At 41.6% G+C, this 21754-nt stretch overlaps 2 protein-coding genes across 4 annotated transcripts in view; one reads left to right on the forward strand and one right to left on the reverse strand.

The window, feature by feature from the left end:
- The window catches only part of bop1 (BOP1 ribosomal biogenesis factor), a 260715-nt gene that overhangs the window by 98179 nt on the left and 140782 nt on the right, over window positions 1-21754 (forward strand). The window lies entirely within an intron of this gene.
- The window catches only part of scxa (scleraxis bHLH transcription factor a), a 40944-nt gene that overhangs the window by 11470 nt on the left and 7720 nt on the right, over window positions 1-21754 (reverse strand). Inside the window, exon 2 of one of the 2 annotated variants that reach the window (XM_059971629.1) lies at window positions 4728-5318. The exons of the other annotated variant lie outside the window; for it this stretch is intronic. Within the exon in view, the coding sequence (XP_059827612.1) occupies window positions 5280-5318 (39 nt within the window). The 3' untranslated portion in view covers window positions 4728-5279. Of the gene's footprint in view, window positions 1-4727; window positions 5319-21754 lie in introns of those variants that run through there. 2 annotated transcript variants of the gene reach the window in all.

Below are 21754 nucleotides of genomic sequence, written 5' to 3' on the forward strand. Positions count from 1 at the left end.
ACTCACAGTTCAATCCAAAAGGAAAGATTGGGCTATAATCCAGGTTACTGTACTCTTCCCCATCAGGAGAACTGCTTTTTTGTGCTCATGGAGAGATGGCAATTTTAAAAAGTTTTCAAATCCACTTCACAAAAGAGCTTTGTGTTTTCAGTCAACAGTTGTCATTTAAGATCATGGTGTCTTGGCAAGAGATTTGGATTTGCAATGATCTTAAGAAGGTTAGTTAGCTTTAGTTGTCAGATGTACATCAGAACATACAGTGAAATGTGATGTTCTGCATCTATGCCCAACAGTCAGAGGATGTGTTGGGGACAGTCTTCAAGTGTCGCCGTGCTCCCGGCACCAACATAGCAAGCCCACAGCTTACTAACCGTGACCCGTGCAAATGGGAGTACCTGGAGGAGACTCATGCTGTCACGGAGAACAAGCAAGCTTCTTGCTCACTGCAGATCGCTGGCACTGCAAAGTGATTGCAGTAACCGCCACACTACTGTGTGACACATTGAGGTCCAGCTCAATTATTGTTTGTCTAGACTGAGTCACTAAAAGCTATTCCCTAACTCTCGTCACCAGCCTTCATTGAACCTGCAGTGTGCAAAGCTATTGCCAGTTTACCATGGTTGCATTGCTAAATTTTGGGTGTTTCATTGAAGGCTGAAATTATCATTCAGAACTTAAGAAATTTTCCCTGTTGTTTTTGGGCGAGCTAGGATTTTGCTTCTCGAGCTAGCCCTCCCCCAATTGAGATTGACCCTATTCCTCTGTTGCGGTATTTTAAGCAAAGGGGTCCCATATCTCCTGTGCTTTTGGCAGTCTTTATGATTATTGTACTGTGTGTGTGAATATACAGCCTTTGCATAATTTGCACTTACTAACCGTTGACGTTTATATGACTTAATTCATCTTTGGGTTTCTTTGCCCTCCTACTCAAGATTTGTAGTTTTCTCTTTTTAATGAGACCTTTAATGTATATAGTGCCTGAGGATACTCCAAAGTGTTTTAAAAGACATTGATGTACCTTTGATGTGCTGTCACCTTTGCAGAGCAGGGAGTGTGGGAGCCAAACATTACCCAGTAAACTCCACAATCGTGACCAGACAATTTTAACTGTAGAATAAATGCTGGTGAGGGCATTAATTTTTCACATTTACTGCTGTGCCACTAGCCATAGATTCTAGGAAGTTAGCCAGGAAAATCAGTGTAAAGTATAAAAATGAAAATAAATGATTCAGAATATTAAGGGAGAAGTTTTTTAAAAAAAACATTCTTTGGCCCAAAACCTGGTGCTTGGGATGTCCTGTTCATTTAAAGAGAATCAACCTCACAGATTATTAAACCATTTGAAGTTGCTGAAGGAAAGGCCTAGAAGCAGAATTATAAACACAAGAGATTGTGCAGATGCTGGGAAATCCAGAGCAACACATACACAAAATGCGGGAGGAGCTCAGCAGTCGGGAAGCATCTATGGAAGGGAATAAACAGTCAATGTTTCATTAATAGTCTCGGCCCGAAGCGTTGACTGTTTATTAATTTCCTTGAATGCTGCCTGACCTGCAGGAGCAGAATTAGGCCATTCAGCCCATCAAGTCTTAGCTATCATTTATCATGGTTGATTTATTTCCCTCTCAACCCCATTTTCCTGCATTCTCCCTGAAACTGCCCTATAAATTTGGCTAAATTTACATGGGTGGGAGGGCTATGGTCTAGGTCGGGGGTCGGCAACCCGCGGCTCCGGAGCCACATGTGGCTCTTTTACGTCTGTGCTGCGGCTCCCTGTTGCTTTGGGAAATAATTGGTTGTGGCGACCCTTTTCCTGGCACATCCGAACCTGCTCACTATTAGATAGCCTACGGGGGTTTGCGAGCACAGAGCTTTGGAGCCTCTGCGCCATGGGGGGCAGGTTGAGGGAGGCTTAAAAGTGAGGCTGAAGATTTCGAATAAAGTTTTTTCCTTCGACTGCAGTTACCGACTCCGTGTCGTAATTTTAGCGCTGCGTGTAGCACACCGCTACATGGTCAGTATTTAATTAAAATGTATTTTATGTTAGTTTGTTAGTTTTTGAAATGTAATTCTAAATTTGAAGATTATGGTGATCTTGTACAATCTAAATAAGACGTTGTGGCGACCCATTTCCTGACACATCCGAACCGGCTCACAATTAGCCAGCGCTCAGGCTAAGGGAGATAGCCTACGGGGGTTTGTGAGTACGTGCCTTTTGCAGCATCCGCGCCCATGGGGGGCGGGTTGAGGGAGGCTTAAAAGCAAGGCTGTTTAGTTCGAATAAAGCTATCTTTGACTGCAGTTTACTGACTGCGTGTAGCAACCGCTACAACGTGTTTTTATCGCTGGCTGTCCAGAGGGGAGGTGCTGAAACGCTTTGTCGCGTGTCTGGAAGAAGAGAAAACTTTCCTGGGCAGCAAAGGGCTCACCTTTCCTGAGCTGGAACAGCCAGAGTGGCTGGAAAAGCTACACTTCATGGTAGACATGACAGCGCACCTGAACACGCTGAACACAGCTCTTCAACGGGGTAAGGACGTACAGCCCTGCACATGTTGGAGGATGTTTTGGCATTCCAGCGCAAGTTGACGTTGCTTGCCAGAGATTTACAGAAAGGCACATTGTCTCACTTCCCCAATTTGAGAGAGTTCAAACAAGGTCACGACATGATAAATTCGGAGTATTTACATTCTGCAATCATTGCAATGCAAACATCGTTTGGGAAACGCTTCTGTGAGTTCAGAGAGGAAAAAAACACATTATCCTTCCCGGTCACTCCCCTAAGCATCGATCCATCCCTACTGAATACGACTGCATTGTCAGGTGTGAGTCAACCTGAACAAGTATGATAAATATTTTAGTTGCCTATTATTTTACGTATATTCATATGTTTTCATTGTTCAGTGAAATAGTCCTTTTATTTTTCAGGTTGACAGCTGGCTGACGTTATTTTTGGTTTGCTGCTGGTGGCAAATTTAAGTTTGGCGTTTTTCATAAATACAAGAAGGACTCAAATAGACGTTGAGTATTTTACTTAAAAGTAACCTTCAACCCAACGTCTTTTTTTTCGGAGTTCAAAATGTTTTTGTTGCATGCAGAAATGTAATTTCGTTTTCTCTGCAGGAGTTCATCAATTTCATAAATGCAACACATTATAGTTTGTTTATACATAGCATAAAGGCAAAACAAAACGTTGTATGCAGTGTTATTTCATTTTAAATGTCAAACGGGTTTTGCGGCTCCCAGTGTTTTCTTTTCTGTGGGAAACGGGTCCAAGTGGCTCTTTCAGTGGTAAAGGTTGCTGACCCCTGGTCTAGGTGGAGGGCAATGGGACTAGGCCGAGTAAACGCTGACTGATGGGCTGAAAGCCCTGTTTTTCTGCCGCAGTGCCCTGATGCTAATCTTTGTTGCCCTTACTAATCTGAACCTATCAATCTCCACTTCATATATTCTCAGTGAGATGCCCCGCACAGATTCACCACACTCTGGATAAAGAAATTTCTTATCATCTCTGTTCCAAAGGAATGACCCGGTCCTAGACTCTCCCAGTACTGGAAATGTCCTTTCCACATCTACCCTATCTTTCCCAATATTCAGTAGATTCAATAAGATGCCCACACTTCTTGCCGTCCCCCCAATTCTTCTAAAGTGCAAGGAGTACAAGGCCAGAGCCATCAAAAGCTACTCGTGTGGTGACCCTTTCATTCCCGGGACCCTCTCCATTGCCAGCACATCCTGAGGAATGGAGCTCCAAAATGCTCACAATTCTCCAGGTGCGGTCTGACCAAAGCCTTCATCCTCGCCTTTACATTCTCGTCCTGTGTAAGTGAATGAAAACATTGCATTTGTCTTGTTGCTGTGGACGCCTGAGTAAGCAGTTCTTCGTTACTGCATCATTGGTGGCATGAAGTCATTGTTGGCACAGGTCAGTGTGTCTGTACGTGAAGGAATTGGTGATAGCTGAGAGGCTTGTTTAGACCATTTCAAATGATAGCTACCAGTCAACTACACAGACTTGTTTCTTTCAGCGAAGCAGATTGGTTTTTATGATACTTTCATCATTTCTGCATCGAGCTTTTATTTCTAGAGTTATTTAATGAAGTGAATTTAAATTGTCCAGCTGCTGTGGTAGAATTTGAACTCTCTCATCAGTATTACTGTCAATACACCCCAATGTAAACCCAGAGTGGCTGGGAGAACAGACTGGCTCCAGAATCCTTGATGATTTTGCATGTTTTGATTGTTATCATTATGGTCCCCAGCATAATTTTTTAATACAACGTGGAACGGCCCAACAGCTGCACTACCCAGCAACCCATCTGTTTACCCTAATCTACAATGACCAGGGAACCTCTTTGGACTGTGGGATGAATCCCGAACACCCGGAGGAAACCTAGATCCTGAAGTGAAGAACATACAAACTTTCTTATAGAGGATTCTGGAATTAAACTGATCTCTGTCGCCTTAAACTGTAATAGTGCTGTGCTAACCACTATCCTACCCTGGTGCCACATTCCACATTGGAGCAGAATCAGGCCATTCAACCCATCGAGGCTCCTCTGCCATTCCCTGTAGCCTTTGACGCTCTGATTAATCAAGAACTAATCAATTTGCTTTAAATATACTCAGAGGAAATCATGTGTTCCCGGGTAGGATGTGCAAACTCCTTACAGATGTTGCCAGAATTGAACGTCCCTGAGCTGTAATAATATTAACTACTGTTAATTAATTAATTACTTGATGCTGAACTTCGAACTGCAGGGTCACTGGGGTGTTGCCGTTACCACGATAACCCATGACAGGAAACCAGCTGTGACAGGTTGAATTTTTTGTTTTATTTACAAAATTTTTGTTTTATATTACATTTATTACATTACAAACCAGCGTATGATAGTGAAGTTAATTGTGTAGTGAGTACTCCAGTTCGATGCAAAAGCCACTTTTGTAGTTTTGTCAATTTTTTGGTTGAGTTTTCCTCTCTCTTCAGCAGCAGCTCGACAGTGTGATCAGATCACTGTTCTGGCACATTGGTGAAGGGACAGGTCGGGGCCTCTCGTCCTTTGCAGCGCCTCCCAAGCTCTCCAGTTTTAAATGTAAGACAAGTATTGAGCATGGCCCAAGTGTCAAGGTTATGTTCAACTTCCAATATGCTGCAGGTTTTTAGAATTGTCCTCAAATACTCCTTCAATTTTCTTCCTAGCATGGGTGCACAATTGATTGCCCTTCCACTCTGAGTCTGCAGTGAGCTTGCGACGATGTGGGCCACGTTGCAAGTTCCTCTGTTAATTTCGAATGGTGCTCTTTCTGTCTCGTTCTTTGTTCTGTAGAAAGAAAGGAAGCCGGTTTTGAGTTTGCTCTCAATTAGGCACAAGTGTGACTTTGCCTTCTGGATTTCTAGATTCTCCTTAGCTGCAGGGAGCTGAAAGCTGAGTCACCCAGGTGCTGTCACTCAACCTCCCCCTGTGTTTTGCAGCAACTCGCTGAAATCCCCCTTTATCCCCGTTGGCACCTGTCCCACATTCAGTGGCGTTAATTTTTGACTGCCTCTCAAATGCTGGGGAGCCCTTGTTCTGGGTCCCTTGTTCTTGGTGTAAGCAGAGGGATTTCTGTCTGGCTGCTTATAGGAGGGGTAAGCTGCTGGGTTTGACCAAGTATAAATGAACTGGATTTCCCTGAGCAGTACTAACTGATTGAAGAAAGTCAGGTGCTTTTTATTGGCTAATTGTGTCCTGCTGGAAATTGAAACCCAGTTTCCCTGCCCTTCTCTGTACTATTAGAACACAGGAGCAGTCCCTTCACCCCGCCAAACCAATTAAATTCATCATCAAATAACTAAGTTAATCCCTTCTACCTACGCAATATCGGTATCCTTCCATTTCCCTCACATTCGTGTGACTGTCTCAATGTCTCTTAAAAGTCTGTAATGTATCTGCCTTCACCACCACCCCAAGCAGTGCATTTCAGGCACCTACCACTCTGTTTTTTATATAAAAAAATCTTGCCCCTCACATCTCCTTTCAAGTTACCCCCTCTCACTTTAAATGTATGCTATCTGGTAGCAGGCATTTCACCGCTGGGAAAAGATGCTATCTGTCTACTCTGTTTGTACCTCTCATAATATTATAAACCTGTTTCTGATCTCCCCTCAACCTCTCCATTGTCTTCCCTTTAATGCAGGGGTTTCCAAATGGAGCCCTGGGTTAATGGTAAGGGTCCAGGGCATAAAAAGGTTGGGAACCTCTGCTTTAATGTGTCAATCTGGTCATTGCATTGTGAGGATCTCCAACATTAAAACTGGAACACATTAAAATGAACCCATTCACCTCTGAAATGTGAACATTAACAAAAAAAAAAAAGAAAGTATTTGCTGTTCACTGAGCGGGAGGTTGTGAACACACTTACTTTTGCCTGCTATCTCCTTCTTTCTTTTCTCCTTCCCTCTCTGCTCTCACTTTTTTCATTTTCCTCTTCCTGCTCTGTCCCAAGATATAATATTTTTTGATCTCCTGAGTAATTTGATGGAGATGTTTGACAGCTCAGGAAGCCGAGGCTGGAAAACCCACACACTGAACACTCCTATCGCACCTCTTCAGCTTTCAGACATGTGCGATGCGTTAGTTTGATTTGTGGCTGCACGGAAAATGGGGCTGGAAATCTTTTCCTTGCTCGTGCCGAGACTCAAGAGAACTTAATTTAAAAACAAGAGCTCCTGGTTTCATTCCTCCCCCACTCAAACTGGGCTTTATTCTTCTGTGCGAAGTCTGCGATTCCAGACTGATTGTTTTCTCAATTGTACTTCTTCCACACGCCCACCCTGCTCCTGCTAAACCTGTAGCTCCTCAACTGATACCCCGACATATTCAGGTCAGTAATGGACCTATCCACTGCCACTGCTTCATGGGGGCTGACTTCCACTATTTTACCATTGGCAGAATTTTGGGCCCCTTATTTAAGAAAGGATGTGCTGGCATTTTAGAGGGTCCCAAGGAGGTTCACAAGAATGATCCCAGCAATGAAAGGGTTATCATATGAGGAGCATTTAATGGCTCTGGGCTCGTACTCCCTGGAATTTTGAAAAATGAGAAGGTATTCAAATTGGAACCTAGCAAATATTGAAAGGCCTAGATCCAGGGGTTCCCAACACAGGGTCCATGGCATAACAAAAGATGTGAAACCCTGGCCTAGATAGAGTGTACATGGAGTAGATGTTTCGTATAGTGGGAGAGTCTAGGACCAAAGGGCACATCCTTAGAATAGTGGGAAGTCCATTTAGAACAGAGATGAGGCAGAATTTCTTTAGCCAGAGGGTGTGGAATTCTTTGTCACAGACAGTTGTGGAGGCCAAGTCATTGGGTATATTTAAAATGGAGGTTGGTAGGCTGTTGATTAGTCAGGGTGTTAAAGGTTATGGGAAGAAGTCAGAAGAATGGGGCTGAGAAGGATAATAAATCAGCCATGGCTTGGCATCAATGTAGTGTGCCTACAACTCAGTAACCCAAACCTCTACATCTTTGGAATGTGTGTAGAAACCAGAGGAAACCCTCATGGTCATGGAGAGAATGTGTAAGCTCCTTACAGTCCACAGTGGGCATTGAACCCCCACTGGTGGCCTTTGTGAATTTTATCCTCTAGTTTCTTGATCTTCTGCACTCTGGAGTTGCTGGTGACGGATACACCCAGACATAGCTATCTGACTTTCAGTGGAAAGCTTCTGGTAGAAGCTTGAGTTATAAAGTATTGCTTTGATAATAAACTCCAGGGTGTTGCAACAAGATCTTGATAACTTTATAATAATTTGTACATTGCTCTTGAATAATAAGGCATGAATTACTTTCTGAAATGAAGTGCCTTTTGACATTTTGCGAAACTTTTCATGGCCATTAGCAGTTACTACATCACTTTGCAACGAGCAATCAGTGATTGGGGTTCATTTCCCAGTGCTGTTTATAAAGAGTTTGCAGGGTCTCCCCAAGACTGCATGGCTTTCCTGTGGGTGCTCCAGTTCCCTCCCAGCTTCCAAAGACGTGTAGTTTAGGGTAAGTAAATTGTGGACACGCTACGTTGGTGCTAGAAACATGGCAGTACTTGCAGGCTGTGCCCAGCACATCCATGGACTGTGTTGGTCATTTACACGAACAGTGGAATCGTTTACACACTGAGTATATCCCTTGTAAGTTAAATGTCCATGTTAAAGTGTCATTTTTACAATTTGAGACGGTTCCACGTCAGGCAGCGGGTACAAAATCCACCCCACCTGGTTCACAACCATAAGGCTCCTAACCTAGCATGGATAACTTCACTCACCAAAACATCAACTTGTTGTTCCTCTCCATAAATGTTGCCTGACCTGCTGAGTTCCTCCAGCAAATTGTGTGTGTTTCTCTGGGTTTCCAGCATTTCCAGAATCTTTTACTTTGTAGTCTACAACTTACAGACTCACTTTCAAGGACTATACAACTTCACGTCAGTATCATTTTTTAAAATTTTAATTTCCATAATTTCTTTTGCACATTGGTTATTTGTCAAATCATTGTTTATTTATAGTTTTTTTTTCATAAATTCTGTTGTATTTCTTTATTTTCCTGAAAGGAAATGAATCTCGGGGTGGTATATGGTGATATATATGTACTTTGATACTAAATTTACTTTGACATAGGGATATTATGGCCTGAATTGAGACCCAAATCTGAGCTGAAGGCATCTAAGTAAAAGTGGTAAAAGTGATTTTCAACGGTATGGAAGCTGTTGACTGACTAGCGCTAAGGGTCTGTGTCGTCACACACCACACTCTCCGAAAGGGAATGGCCTTCATTCCAACAAGAAGCAGAATCTGAATCAGGTTTACGATCACTGGCATATGTCGTGAAATGTATTGTTTTGCGTTAGCAGTACCTTGTAATACTTAAATAAAACTATGAATTACAATAATAAGTATACAGGAAGAAGCTATTCCTGAATCATTGAATGTAGGTCTTCAGGCCCCTATACCACCTCCCTGATGATCACATCATTACAGAAAATGCTTTGGAAATAGTTTGGTTTATTCAATAGCCACACGTTTCCAATCCCAGCGATAAGTACTGGAGTTGAACTTAATTTATCTGGTGATGTGTGGGCTGCACACTGGAAAAAATGAACCATTTGGAGCTGCCGGGGTTATAGATATTTAAAACCTCAAATGGTTTGCAAATATCCTTGCAAACTCGGTCAGTTCCATCATGTGCACGAGCCTCCCTAGCATCAAGAGCATCTTCAAAAGGCAAAAAGGTACCAACTATCATTAAGGACCCCCATCATCCAGGACGTGCCCTCTTCTCATTGTTACCGTCAAGGAGGAGGAACAGTAACCTGAAGACACACACTCAATGTGTCAAGAGCAGCTTCTTCCGTTTCACTGTCAGATTTCTGAATGGACAATGAACCTATGAACTCTACCTCACTCTTTTGTTTGCTCTCCTTTTTTGCAGTAATTTTCTTATTGTAATTTATAGATTTTATTGTTTTGCATTGTACTGTGCTACTACTGTAAGGTGACAAATTTCCCGACAGTCGCTGGTGATATTAAATTGGATTCTGATTCAGCTAGGGGAGTAGCTATCCTGAGCCAGTCTGAGAGCACGTGCCTTCCAGTTCCACATTCTGCGTTTACTGTTTAGTCACTCAATAAAATCTGCCTTGCTAGCAAAGGTCACATCTCAAATGTAAACTATTTTAAAAAGCATTTTCTGGTTCTGTTTTGCAAAGGAACGCCTGTCTAAATGTTGTCCTGACCCCACTCCCTGTGACATGAGATTGTACTCATTTTACTTTGAGGGGGTAATTTCTGGGACTGGATAGCGGGTGGGGGTAGTTACAGTGTAGTGAGGAATTTCCTGCTTTTTACGAAGTTGAGACGCACCAGCAATGAAACGGAGGTATTTCTGTGTAACATGGTGATCCGAATCCAGTTCGTAGCTTACTCACAACAGTAAGCTTGCAGAGTAACACCTTGTGTCCATCTCTCATCGTTGGCAGCCTGATCGGTTACCATACTTCATATTCTGAATAAAATCTACTTTTATTTTGGAACAAAGAGGTTACAAAGTCAGATTTTTTTTAGTCTGTTCCACTTGAGTGTTTGCCAGTTTTCATCTCTGGAGGCAAAGTGAAGTCACTGTGTCTCTGTCTCTGAGCCTGCCCTGCCCTCTGTGTCTCTGTTGTGTCTGAGCTCTGCAGAAGTCAGGAGGGCAAGTGTGAGAAGCCTAAATGGTCTGATTTTTGCCTACCTCATGCCCGTCTTCAGCTAATAGCTGTGTGGGAATTCTTGCCCAGTATTTAGTTCAAATTGCTGATCCTGTCATTCATTTGGTGAAGAGTGCTGCCAATCTTTCCATAATACATGCCTTATGTGTAAGGTGTGGTAAATAAACCGAGGATCCAAGTAGTTTAGAATGGGGCCTGGCTGGGAGGTAGAGTAAAGAAAAATGCAATTATGAAGAGAAATCTTTACCTTATCCTAAATATATTTTCTCAGTATTTTAAGGATTCAGGATTCAAGATCGTTTAATGTCATTTCCAGTACGCAAGTGTAAAGGAGAACAAAACAATTGTAACTCCCGATCGAATGCAGCACAAAAAACCCCAATAAGATAAAGAACAGAATAATTATAGTAGAACGATAAATATTAATACATAACATAGCTTACATACGTTGATTGTATGTCTATAAAGTTATACTAGGCACAGGAGTGTCTGTATATAAGGTGACTGACAGGAAATGATAAAGTAGTGTTGGTTGGGGGTGTGGAGGAGTGATTTTGTGGGTGGAGATGTTGATCAGCCTTTCTGCTCGGGGAAAATAACTGTTTTTGAGTCTGGTGGCCGTGGATGCTATGTAACCTCCTCCCTACTGGGAGTGGGACAAACAGTCCATGAGCAGGGAGGCTGGGATTCTTCATGATGTTACTGGCTCTTTTCTGGCACCTTTCTGTACATATGTCCTGAAATATGTTGATTTACAGAATATAGACAGAATCATAAGGATTCTTCTTCAGAAAGTGGCTATTTTGCTTCTCTAGCCCACATAGTCTCACTGTAAGAGTAATCTAGCTGCTCCTATTTCTGTCCTTTTCCCACAGCCCTGCAAATTCTTTCCTTTCAGATACTAATCCAGCTACCTTTGAACGCTGCAATTGGAAGTGCCTCATCTCCTGTCCCTGCAGAGCTTCTGAGCTGCAAACACACTTTATATATAAAAATAAATTATTCCTCCTGTCACTTTGGTCAGTTACTTTCATTCAATGTTCCCTATTTCTTGCTATCTAATCTCTGATCATACCCTTTGTGCTTTAAAATCAGACTTGCAATCTCTTCTGTTTCCTATGCTTCTCAAATCCATCAACACCGGAATCAAGTTGGTAAATCTTTTTATCCTCCCCAAAGCCTGCATATCTTTCTCAGAACTCAACACCGTAATCTAAAAATGCAATGTTACTTTCTCGCTTTCCTACTCTTGACCTCTGATATAACCTAAGCTCCCAAATGCTTCTTAACCACTTTCTCAGCCTGCCCTGCTACAGTGCACATACAGCAAGAGAGACTTTTCTGTGCTGTTTAGAATTGTGTCATCTAATTTTTGTCCTTTTCTACCAAAATGTAACATTTCATATTTTTCAGGATTAAATTTCATTTGCCACCTAGCCGGCAATTTCATAATTCTACCAAAGAATAGGCCCTTCTAGCTCACCAAGCCGAGCCAACCAGTAACCCACCTATGTAACCAAAGCCTAACATCTCGGATTGCAAGACCCTGCAGCGGATAGCGAGGTCAGCTGAGAAGATCATCGGGGTCTGTCTTCCCACCATCACGGATACTTACACTACACGATGCATCCGCAAAGCAAACAGCATTATGAAGGACCCCACGCACCCCTCATACAAACTCTTCTCCCTCCTGCCATCTGGGAAAAGGCACCGAAGCATTCGGGCTCTCACGACCAGACTTTGTAACAGTTTTTTCCCCCAAGCTATCAGACTCCTTAATACCCAGTGCCTGGACTGACACTAACTTCCTGCCCTGTTGTCTTGCTTATTATTTATTGTAATGCCTGCACTGTTTTGTGCACTTTATGCAGTCCTGGGTAGGTCTGTAGTCTAGTGGGTTTTTTTCTCTGTGTTGTTTTTTACGTAGTTCAGTCTAGTTTTTGTACTGTGTCATGTAACACCATGGTCTTGAAAAACATTGTCTCGTTTTTACTATGTACTGTACCAGCAGTTATGGTGGAAATGACAATAAATGTGACTTGACTTGATTTACAATGACCAATTAACCTATTAACCGCTATCTCTTTGGACTGTGAGAGGAAACCAGAGTATCAGGTGTAAACTTGTGTCTACGGGAAGGATGTACAAAGGTCTTACAGAGGACTCCTAACTCTGCTGCCCCAAGCTCTAGTAGGGTTATGTTAACTGTTTTGTTAACAGGCCCTTTGTTCACCTGATCCCAGTTTACTGAAAATGCAAGTTCTGTCATCTGCAAGTTTGACCTCTACACCACGTCCAAACTACTAATATCTATTAAGAGAAAGTATGTTCCTGCAACTGATCTGTGAGAAATTCCACTGTGCATTAACCTCCTGTCAGAAAAGTGGTCTCTTGTTACCTCGGCCTGGCCCACTGAGTTCCTCCAGTGTTTAAAGTGTTTTTACCAGCTCTTTGTTTCGTCTTTTAGCCAATTTCCTATCAATGCTGCTGCAGCCCCCTTTCAAGTTCAAGTTTGTCATCTGACCATACATTATACAACCAAATGAAACAAGGCTCTTTAGAACCACGGTGTGCACAGAAAACATATATCACATAGAGCACATAAAACAAAACATTTCCAAAATTAAGAGAATAAAATATAATTCAAAATGCATGTAGTCGCTGATCCAGTGACGAGACCTCGGAGGTGGCAGGGTATTCATTAGTCTCACAACCTGAGGGAAGAAACTGTTACCCAGTCTGCCAGTCCTAATCCTAATGCTCTTGTACCTCCATCCTGACGGTGGTGGGTCAGAGAGATTGTGTTAGGGGTCCTCAACAATGCTTCTGGCCCTTTGTCTGCTAAGCTCCCGGTAAATGTCACTAACGGGGGTGAGGGAGACCCTGGTGATCATTTCTGTGGTTTTTATTCCATCGTCTTTCTTATGGACGTGCAGTGCCTTGTGACAATCCAGCAGTTTTGTGCATTAACAGTGCAGTTTTTATTGACTTCAGTTTTAGTTTATTAACTGACTGAGGTTTAACTGATTCCCAACCACTGTGGTGAGATTTAAGTCTGTGTCCCAGATCAATGGGTTCAAGTCTTGGGATACCAATTAAGTACCTTCATATCAGTCACCTTACTCCAAAAGAGAAATATCTGTGTGCATGTGTATATTTATCTGTCGCTGTTTTCAAATTTCAAAGTAGATTTTTTATTAAAGTATGTATATGTCACCATGTCCTCCCTTGAGATTAATTTTTTTGCAGGCATTCGCAGTAGAACAGAGAAAAACAATAGAATTGGTGAAAAACTACACACAAAGACTGACAAACAATCAATACAATCAATGTGCAAGAGTGCCAAGATAGTGTAGCGATTCGGGTGACGCTATTACAGCTCAGGGCATTCTGAAGTTCAGAGTTCCATTCTGTTAATTGGTATTTGTAAATTGTCTGGTGATTAGGTTAGTGTTCGTCAGGTTTGTGGGGAAACTGGGGTGGCATGGCTCAAAGGGCCTACTCCATGCTGTATCGCTAAATTTTTTTAAAATAAAATGTTGTGCAAATAAATAAATAATACTGAGAATATGAGTTGTAGAATCCTTGAAAGTGAGTTCAATGGGTTCAGATTTAAGGTGAGTGAAGTTATCTGCCTGTAAGGAGTTTGTACATTCTCCCAATGACTGTCTGGGTTTTTTTCTGGCTGTCCGGGTTTTTTCCCACATCCCAAAGCCATATGGGTTAGTAGCTTAATTTGGCAGCAGGAGTTTGTTGGGCCGGAAGGTATTACCGTGTTGTAGTTATTTATTGTTTTTTTTATTATTTAGAAATACACCATCTCCAAAAGAAAATGAATCTAAACAACATAATGATAAGAAATAAGCAGTCAGTGACTTTGTGAAAAGAAATCATGTTTGATTTTGCCGTTGGCAAGATGGTGTCGTGGCGTAATGCTGTAAGACCAGGACTTCGTTCCTGCCATTGCCTGTGAGGTTTGTATGTTCTCCCCGTGACCCCCTGGTTTCCTCCCACATTCCAAAATCCGTATTAATTGGTTACTTGTCACATGGGTGTAATTGGGCGGCGTGGGCTCGTTGGGCCAGAGGGTCTGTTACTCTTTCTTGTATTGAGATTTTCTTGCTTGCACCCACGCAGGTGCATTCGTAATCACACCCACTCTTTCCTGGCAGCAACTTCTCACTTCTCCCCCTTCCTGCTAACTCTTAAGTAGAATTACACACCAGTCCTGTCTGAAAATGGTGTCTGACCCTCAGTCATTTAGTGGAGTGCAGTCACACTAAATGTAGACTCCTGTTATTTGAATCCAAGATGGTAGGGATTGTCACAATCACATAACCAAAGTGTTTTTAATGTTAATTAATTGGTCTTTGGACACACCCAAAATAAATCCTATATATTATAAACATAAGAGATCCTGTAAGTGCTGGAAATTCAGAGCAACACATACAAAATGCTGAATGAACTCAACAGGTCAGGCAGTGTCAATGAAGGGGAATAAACAGTGATAGTCCTGTGTATTAATTATGTTAACTTTAGGTTACCTCCAAATGTACATGAAGGCAGTGGGAGAAGGGGAAATGGAAAGCAGTGTTTTATTTCAATGTGTTAAATGTCCCAGAGTACTTTTCATGTCTGTTGTAAGCTGAATAAAAAATTATTTCTGTGTCGGAACGAGAACCCTCATGATCCCTTTTCACCTGTCACTGCACTGTAAACACTAAGCCACTTTTTATAATGCTGTTTACATTGTAAATAATAATTTATTTATAGAGCACTCAGATAGTGTAGTTCAAATAACTTCACAATGGGATAAAAAGCAAATATGAAAATAAAATAGTAAGACCATCAAATATAGGAACAGAGGTCATTCTTTACGGCCCACCAAGTCTGCTTCAAAAGGCAATGTTTAAAATACGGTTATATAAGTAGGTTTTGAGCTGGCAGTTAAAAGTGTCAACTGAGTCTGCATCCCTTGTAGTTTTAGCTATTGAGTTCCACAGTTGAGGAGCATAGTTCAAAAAGCCTGACCTGCCATTTATCATTTTGAGAGAGATTGTTTAAATTTGAGATACCGGCAGAAGGCGGCCTGTGAAAGCTCGAGCAGGATTATGAAATGAAAATGATTCTGTGACGTACTCCAGTCTTACCGTTGAGCACTTTAAAAATGAGGGAGACAAATTTAAAATCAATTCTAAAAGATACAGGCATACATTGTGGTATTTATGTACGTTTTATTCCATTGCCATACTTCAACCTATAACTTTGTTTCATGTAATTATTCTTTATAATTCCTGCCTAATACATGTAAATGTATAAAGGCGAATAAGGTGATTCTTGGTCTGTTCTGTTGGTCAGCTTTGGTGATTGGATGAGGAGCTGGTATATATTTCCCTCTCTAATTAGACTTTTTACTACTGTTTATCGCCTTTGGCCCTCAGTGGGGGTTACAAGGCTTCTGTTCTCACTGCAGTGCATGTGTGCAGGACCTCTTGGTATTTTCAGTGTATTGATACAACTGAGTGGCTTTCTTATGAATCAACACACATAAAATGCTGGTGGAACGCAGCAGGCCAGGCAGCATCTATAGGGAGAAGCACTGTCGACAGTCAAAGGGTCTCGTCCCGAAACGTCGACGGTACTTCTTCCTATAGGTGCTGCCTGGCCTGCTGCTTTCCACCAGCATTTTGTGTGTGTTGCTTGAATTTCCAGCATCTGCAGATTTCCTCGTGTTCTTATGAATCAGTCAGGAGAAGAGCACAGGTTTCTATGCCCAGAAGGCAATAGAATCCCATCTCCCTCCCCAACTTTATTTCTTTTCCCTCCTTTCCAGTTCTGATGAAGAGCCTCAGCTCAAAACAATGACTGTTTATGCATTTTCATAGACACTGCCTGACCTGCTTAGTTCCTGCAGTATTTTGTGTGTTGCTCTGGATTTCCAGCATCTCTTGTGTTAGTGAACCATCGGGCTTTTTCAGTAGGCTGATAACCCTATGACTGCTTTTTATGTGTTGTTAAATTGTTTATAAAACGAGTTCTTATGACCAATGTTCCCTCTAATATGTAATGACCAGTGGGTGCAAAAATCTTGTGCTGTGCAATTTTATGCCCAGCGACAACACGTGCTCACTGAATAATTTCTTCAATAAAGCAGTATGAGTAAGTCAATTCTAAAATCTGCAAACAAATCATCGCAAACTCCACATTGTCAACACCATCCACATCAAAAGGAAATGTGATTGTGTGCGATCATGAGATATACTTAACATGCCAATGAGGGAGAGGGTGACAACCTTTTGTGCGCTGGTAGTAAAAGATGTGTGCGTATGCATGCCTTAGAGGGAACATTACTTAATACCGGGGTGGAGAAACCAGGATGGTGAAATATTCTCTGAATTATTGGAACTTAATATTCTACTCAAACCAGTATGGATGAGTTTGAGTGAGAGTGTACATCCCATGTTTTTTTTTCATTTTTATTTTGAGATACAGTGTCAGGTAGGCCCTTCCCAACGAGCAGCAACCCACCTGTTTAACTGTAGTTTAATGGCAGGACAATTTACAATGATCAATTAACCTACTAACCCACATGTCTTTGGACTATGGGAGGAAATCAAAGCACCCAGGGAAAACCCACACATTCACAGGGATGGCATATGAACTTCTCATAGACAGCAACAGAACTCCAGACTCTGGTGCCCTGAGCTGTAAGAGCACCACGCTAACCGCTACGTGACCCTAACCTCCCACGGTATCTGTGTATCAGTCTGATATCGGTTACTGTAACGCTATTACAGTGCCAGCAATCTGGGCCAGTTCTGCTGCAGTCTGTAAGGGGTTTGTTTGCCCTTCCTGTGTACACGTGCGTTTCCTCCAAGTGCTCTGGTTTCCTCCCACATTCCAAAACCGTACAGGTTAGTAGGTTAATTGGTCACATGGGTGTAATTGGATAGCCTGGGCTCTTTAGGCTTGACAGGCCTGTTACCGTGCTGTATCTCTAAATAAAATGACATTGTCTAAGTTATATAGAACCGTAGAACATTACAGCACAAAAACAGGCCCTTTGGCCCTTCTTGGCTGTGCCGAACTATTTTTCTGCCCAGTCCCACTGACCTGCACCTGGACCATATCCCTCCATACACCTCTCATCCATATACCTGTCCAAGTTTTTCTTAAACGTTAAAAGTGAGCCCGCATTTACTACTTCATCAGGCAGCTCATTCCACACTCAAGTCTTTGGTCCTAAGTCTTAATATCTTAAGTCTTTGGTGAGAGAATCTTAATTTATGGAATGAAATAGCTTCTGCAGGTGACCGAACAGGAAACTTGTAAAGACTCTTGGGGAAAAAGTAGTGGCGAAGTTCCTACACCTGAACAATTAGCTTCTGTAAATGTTATGGAGACATCCCAAAGGGTAGAAAAAGGTTCATTTGATATTCTAGATATCTTTTCCATTCTGAAGTATGTTATTTTATCCTTGCTGAAGCAGGAACTGAAAACACATTTGTTAGCAGAGACTTTTATAGGCCCTTCAGCACATCTGGCCCATGCTGACCCAATGTCTTATCCAAACTAGTCCTGTTTGCCAGCTATTGCTGCATTACCTCCTAAACCTTTACACTGCATGAAAATTTTTAACTCTTATTTTAAAGTTAGTTTATCTGGTTTATCCTCCTCATATTTTATGGACTTCTAGACACAAAATTAATTAAATCTTGACCATGAAGAGCCTTTTTCTTCCAGCACCTGCTTGGCAAACCTGAGCCCAGCAAAGATTAAAGAGTTGAAACAGCCTTGTGAACGACAGCCTGAATTCTTTAGTTGGTTTAATGTGGCCCTCCATCCATTTAAAAAATCACTTGGAGATGAGGATATTGTGCAGTTAGTGTCTCTGGGCCGTCTTGCTTTCCTCAGTTACGTGTCTCTCTAGTTGTAGTGTAGTCATAAGGGAAAGGAGCCACATTTGATTTTGACCTGGTCTGTTTTTAAGTGATTTCCACACATTAGATTACTGAGGATACGATTTCAAAAAGTATGGGGATTGTGGTTGCCAACTGGGTGCACTTGCTTCTAACTTTGAATGTTAATTTAATGCTGTTGGATATAAAACATAGATTTAATTTAAGTTTAAAATTTTATAACACTTTGAAGCCCTTGTGGTGTGCTGACTTTCTGCAAGAGATTCTCACTTCATCCCACTTCCCAATTTTGCCTGTTCATTTTTGAATTCCTTTTCTTAGGGATTCTAAATCTTAGGATTAAGGTTAGAATTGGTAGTAAAGTACAATGAAAAGTTTGTCTTGCATACTGCTCTTACAGATTAACGTGTACAATGCATCACACAGTGTAACGGGTAGTCAAAACTGCCCAATGCATCACCGGCATCAGTCTGCCCACCATCAAGGACATGATGGAGAAAGGGCCAGTAACATCATGAAGCTTCTTTTCTGTAGCTCTCCAGCTTCTCAACAAAACTCACTCAGCTGTAATATCCTAACTGCCCCTGCACATCATCCGTTAAATGGTCTTTCCTGTCCTCCTTGTTCTGTTAATAATTATTTAATCTGTTTATATATGTACATTTATTGAGTTTGCACGTGACTGTTCTGCTAATGTAGATTGCTCGTGGCTGTTTGCACTATTGTCTTGTAAATTGTTGTTTGCTGTTGTGTTGTCTGTTATGGTATTGCCCAGTGTTTTACGCTTGGCACCGAACCATTTTCAATTTTAGTATGTTTCACATATATGCAATTAAGTGATTCTGATTCCAAACAATCCCAGCCACCCTGCTAACGGACTGGGATTAGAGAAGAGCCTATGTAACGTCCACACCAGGATCACCAGAAACAAAAGCAGTGAAGCTGATCAACCCAGCACCTTTCTTCTCATTAACCCAACCTTCCACACTCCCAACCACCACTACTTCCTGTACGTACAGACAGTCTTATGCCTAGTGTCACATGGACGTCCAAACAGTCTATGTATATAAGCTATTTTGTGTATTTATATTTATTGTGTTATTATTATTATTATTATTATTATTATGCTCTTTATCTTATTGTGTTTTTTTGTGCTGCATTGGATCCAGAGTAATAATTATTTCATTCTCTTTTACACTTGTGTTCTGGAAATGACATTAAGCAACCTTGAATCCTGAATTGAGTTACAAAATAAAAGTGATTCGATTTCAACAATAGTGCAGAATAATGAGTAACAGCTGCAGAGAAAGTGGAGGGGTAAACAGTAAATTGCAAGATCATAATGAGGTGGGTAGTGAGATCAAGAGTTCATTGTTACTGTTCTGGTTTGTAAGCGGCCCTGGGACGGATGGTGCTTTTCTACATCACTGTGGTTTGAAGATAGCTAGCTTGAAGATCTGCCTTGAACGATATGCAAGAAATGTATATAGACTATGTATATTAGTGCAGGTGGTCAATTGTATTCCTAGTTTGCTTCAAGCTAGACAATCTGGTTATTTTCACACCTTTAAAACTCCACACAAAATGGGTTAGAACTATAGAGTTGAATGGGAGCTTTAAAAACCCTGTGAGTGACTGTTGCCTTTGTGGAAAAGCCAGAGACGTTTGAACACATTCATTATTTTATGGGCTGGTTAGTTCACATTGGACAACACTACAGATGGTTTATAAATTGCAATCTACCCGCTGTATGTAGTAGGGTGTGTGATCAAATCGCAAGCTCTCATCCGTCATCATTTTTATCCAACGCTTTCAACAAGTGGCTCAAGAAATCTCTATTCATTTAAAAAGCAAGCACAAAATGGAGATTTGCGTGAGTCGCCAATCCCTTCCTAAGGTTGGAGAAGCTTTGCTAAGTTAGCACGTTTTCTTTCAAGTCAATTTGTCTGCTTCTGAACTAAACTTGTAGCCATTTTGGCTTACAGCACAAAAGGCTGGTTGTTCTGTCGTACTTAAATCAGGTGTTTATGATATCTGCCGGTTGGACGAGCCTTTGTTAAAGCATTGATTCAACCACATCGCACAGTTCAAACTTAAACTGATTGTAGTAGGAAGATCCGATTCCTAAATGGACATTGTATCTTTGAACACTACCTCACTTTTTTTTAATATACTGTACTGTATTTCTGTTTTTGCATTTTTAATCTATTCAATATACATAATTGATTTACTTGTTTATTTATTATTATTTTATTTTTTTCTCTCTGCTAGATTATGTATCGCATTGAACTGCTGCTGCTAAGTTAACAAATTTCATGTCACATTCCAGTGGTAGTAAACCTGATTCTGGACAGTGTTTAACAGGGAAATTCAACTTTGACGGATGACATCAGTGAGCCATTTTAAGGAAATTAGTACTCTCAAGTGCTAACAGTAATGTTTTTGACAGTTTTTACTACACACGATAGATTCAAGATTGAAGTTTGTCAAGTGCATCTCGAAACATACAGTGAAATGTGTTGTTTGCAATAACAACCAACACACCTAAGGCTGTACTGGGGGAGGGGTGGAGGGTAGACTGCAAGTGTTGCCACTCATTCTGGCACCAGCATAGCATGCCCACCGTGTCATAGGAGATGAGGGGTGATTTCATTTTATCATGGATGTGCGTGCTTTGAGCATTGCAGATGGGAATCTGCTTGGTTCACGGAGTTATTCAGGGAAAATTCCAGCGCAGTACAGTACCAGTCCCTAGAGCCCACGATGTTGTGCCTACTTTTTAACCTATGTAAGATTAATCTAACTCTCCCTTCCCACATAGCCTTCTGGTTTTTTTCTATCATCCGATTGCCTATCTGAAAGTTGAGAGTTTCTTAAATACCCCTAATGTATAGTACTCTGCAGTAGTCTTGGGCACCCCAGCTATATATGTGCCTAAGACTTTAGAACGGTACTGTGGTAATTTTATGTATTGCACTGTATTGCTGCCGTTAAAAAAACACACTGTGAGTGATGCTGATATGGACTGAAAGTGGGAAGGGGCAGGGTGAGAAGAATCATGATTGGGAAAAGGAGAAGGGAGTGGAAAGCACCAGAGATCCATTGTATAATGATCAATAAACCAATTAAATGCCCTTGCGTGGTGTCTCAGGGCTGGGTGTGTCTGCATCCATGCCACCCCCCCACCCCTGGCATTCCTTCTCTGTCACCTGTCCCACACCCCTCCCTCCCTTTGGTTCCGTCAAATTTACAAACTTGCTCTCCACTCCATGTTGACAGCTCCATCCTAGACTTTGTGCCTAAGACTTTTGCACAATACTGTATCTCCCTGTACCTCCACCCCTGGCAAGGTGTAGGAATGAGGGAAAAGATCGGCTTTCTTTTGACTTGTCTATGTTCCTCTCCCCTGCCTCAGATTCCTGAAAATGTACGTGGATGGCTTTTCTGTCATTCTCTATTTTCTCTGGTGATTCCTTGTTGGGGACTTCAGAAGAAATGTTATCGGGGAAGTGAAATAGAAAATGCAATTCAAATGAGAAGCTGGAAGTGGGGGAAGAGGTGCCTGCAAATTGGTGTAGCAGTTGCTTATTTTGTTG

This window comes from Hypanus sabinus, chromosome 6 (genome assembly GCF_030144855.1).
Source record: "Hypanus sabinus isolate sHypSab1 chromosome 6, sHypSab1.hap1, whole genome shotgun sequence".
In the NCBI taxonomy this organism is placed as follows: Eukaryota; Metazoa; Chordata; class Chondrichthyes; order Myliobatiformes; family Dasyatidae; genus Hypanus; species Hypanus sabinus.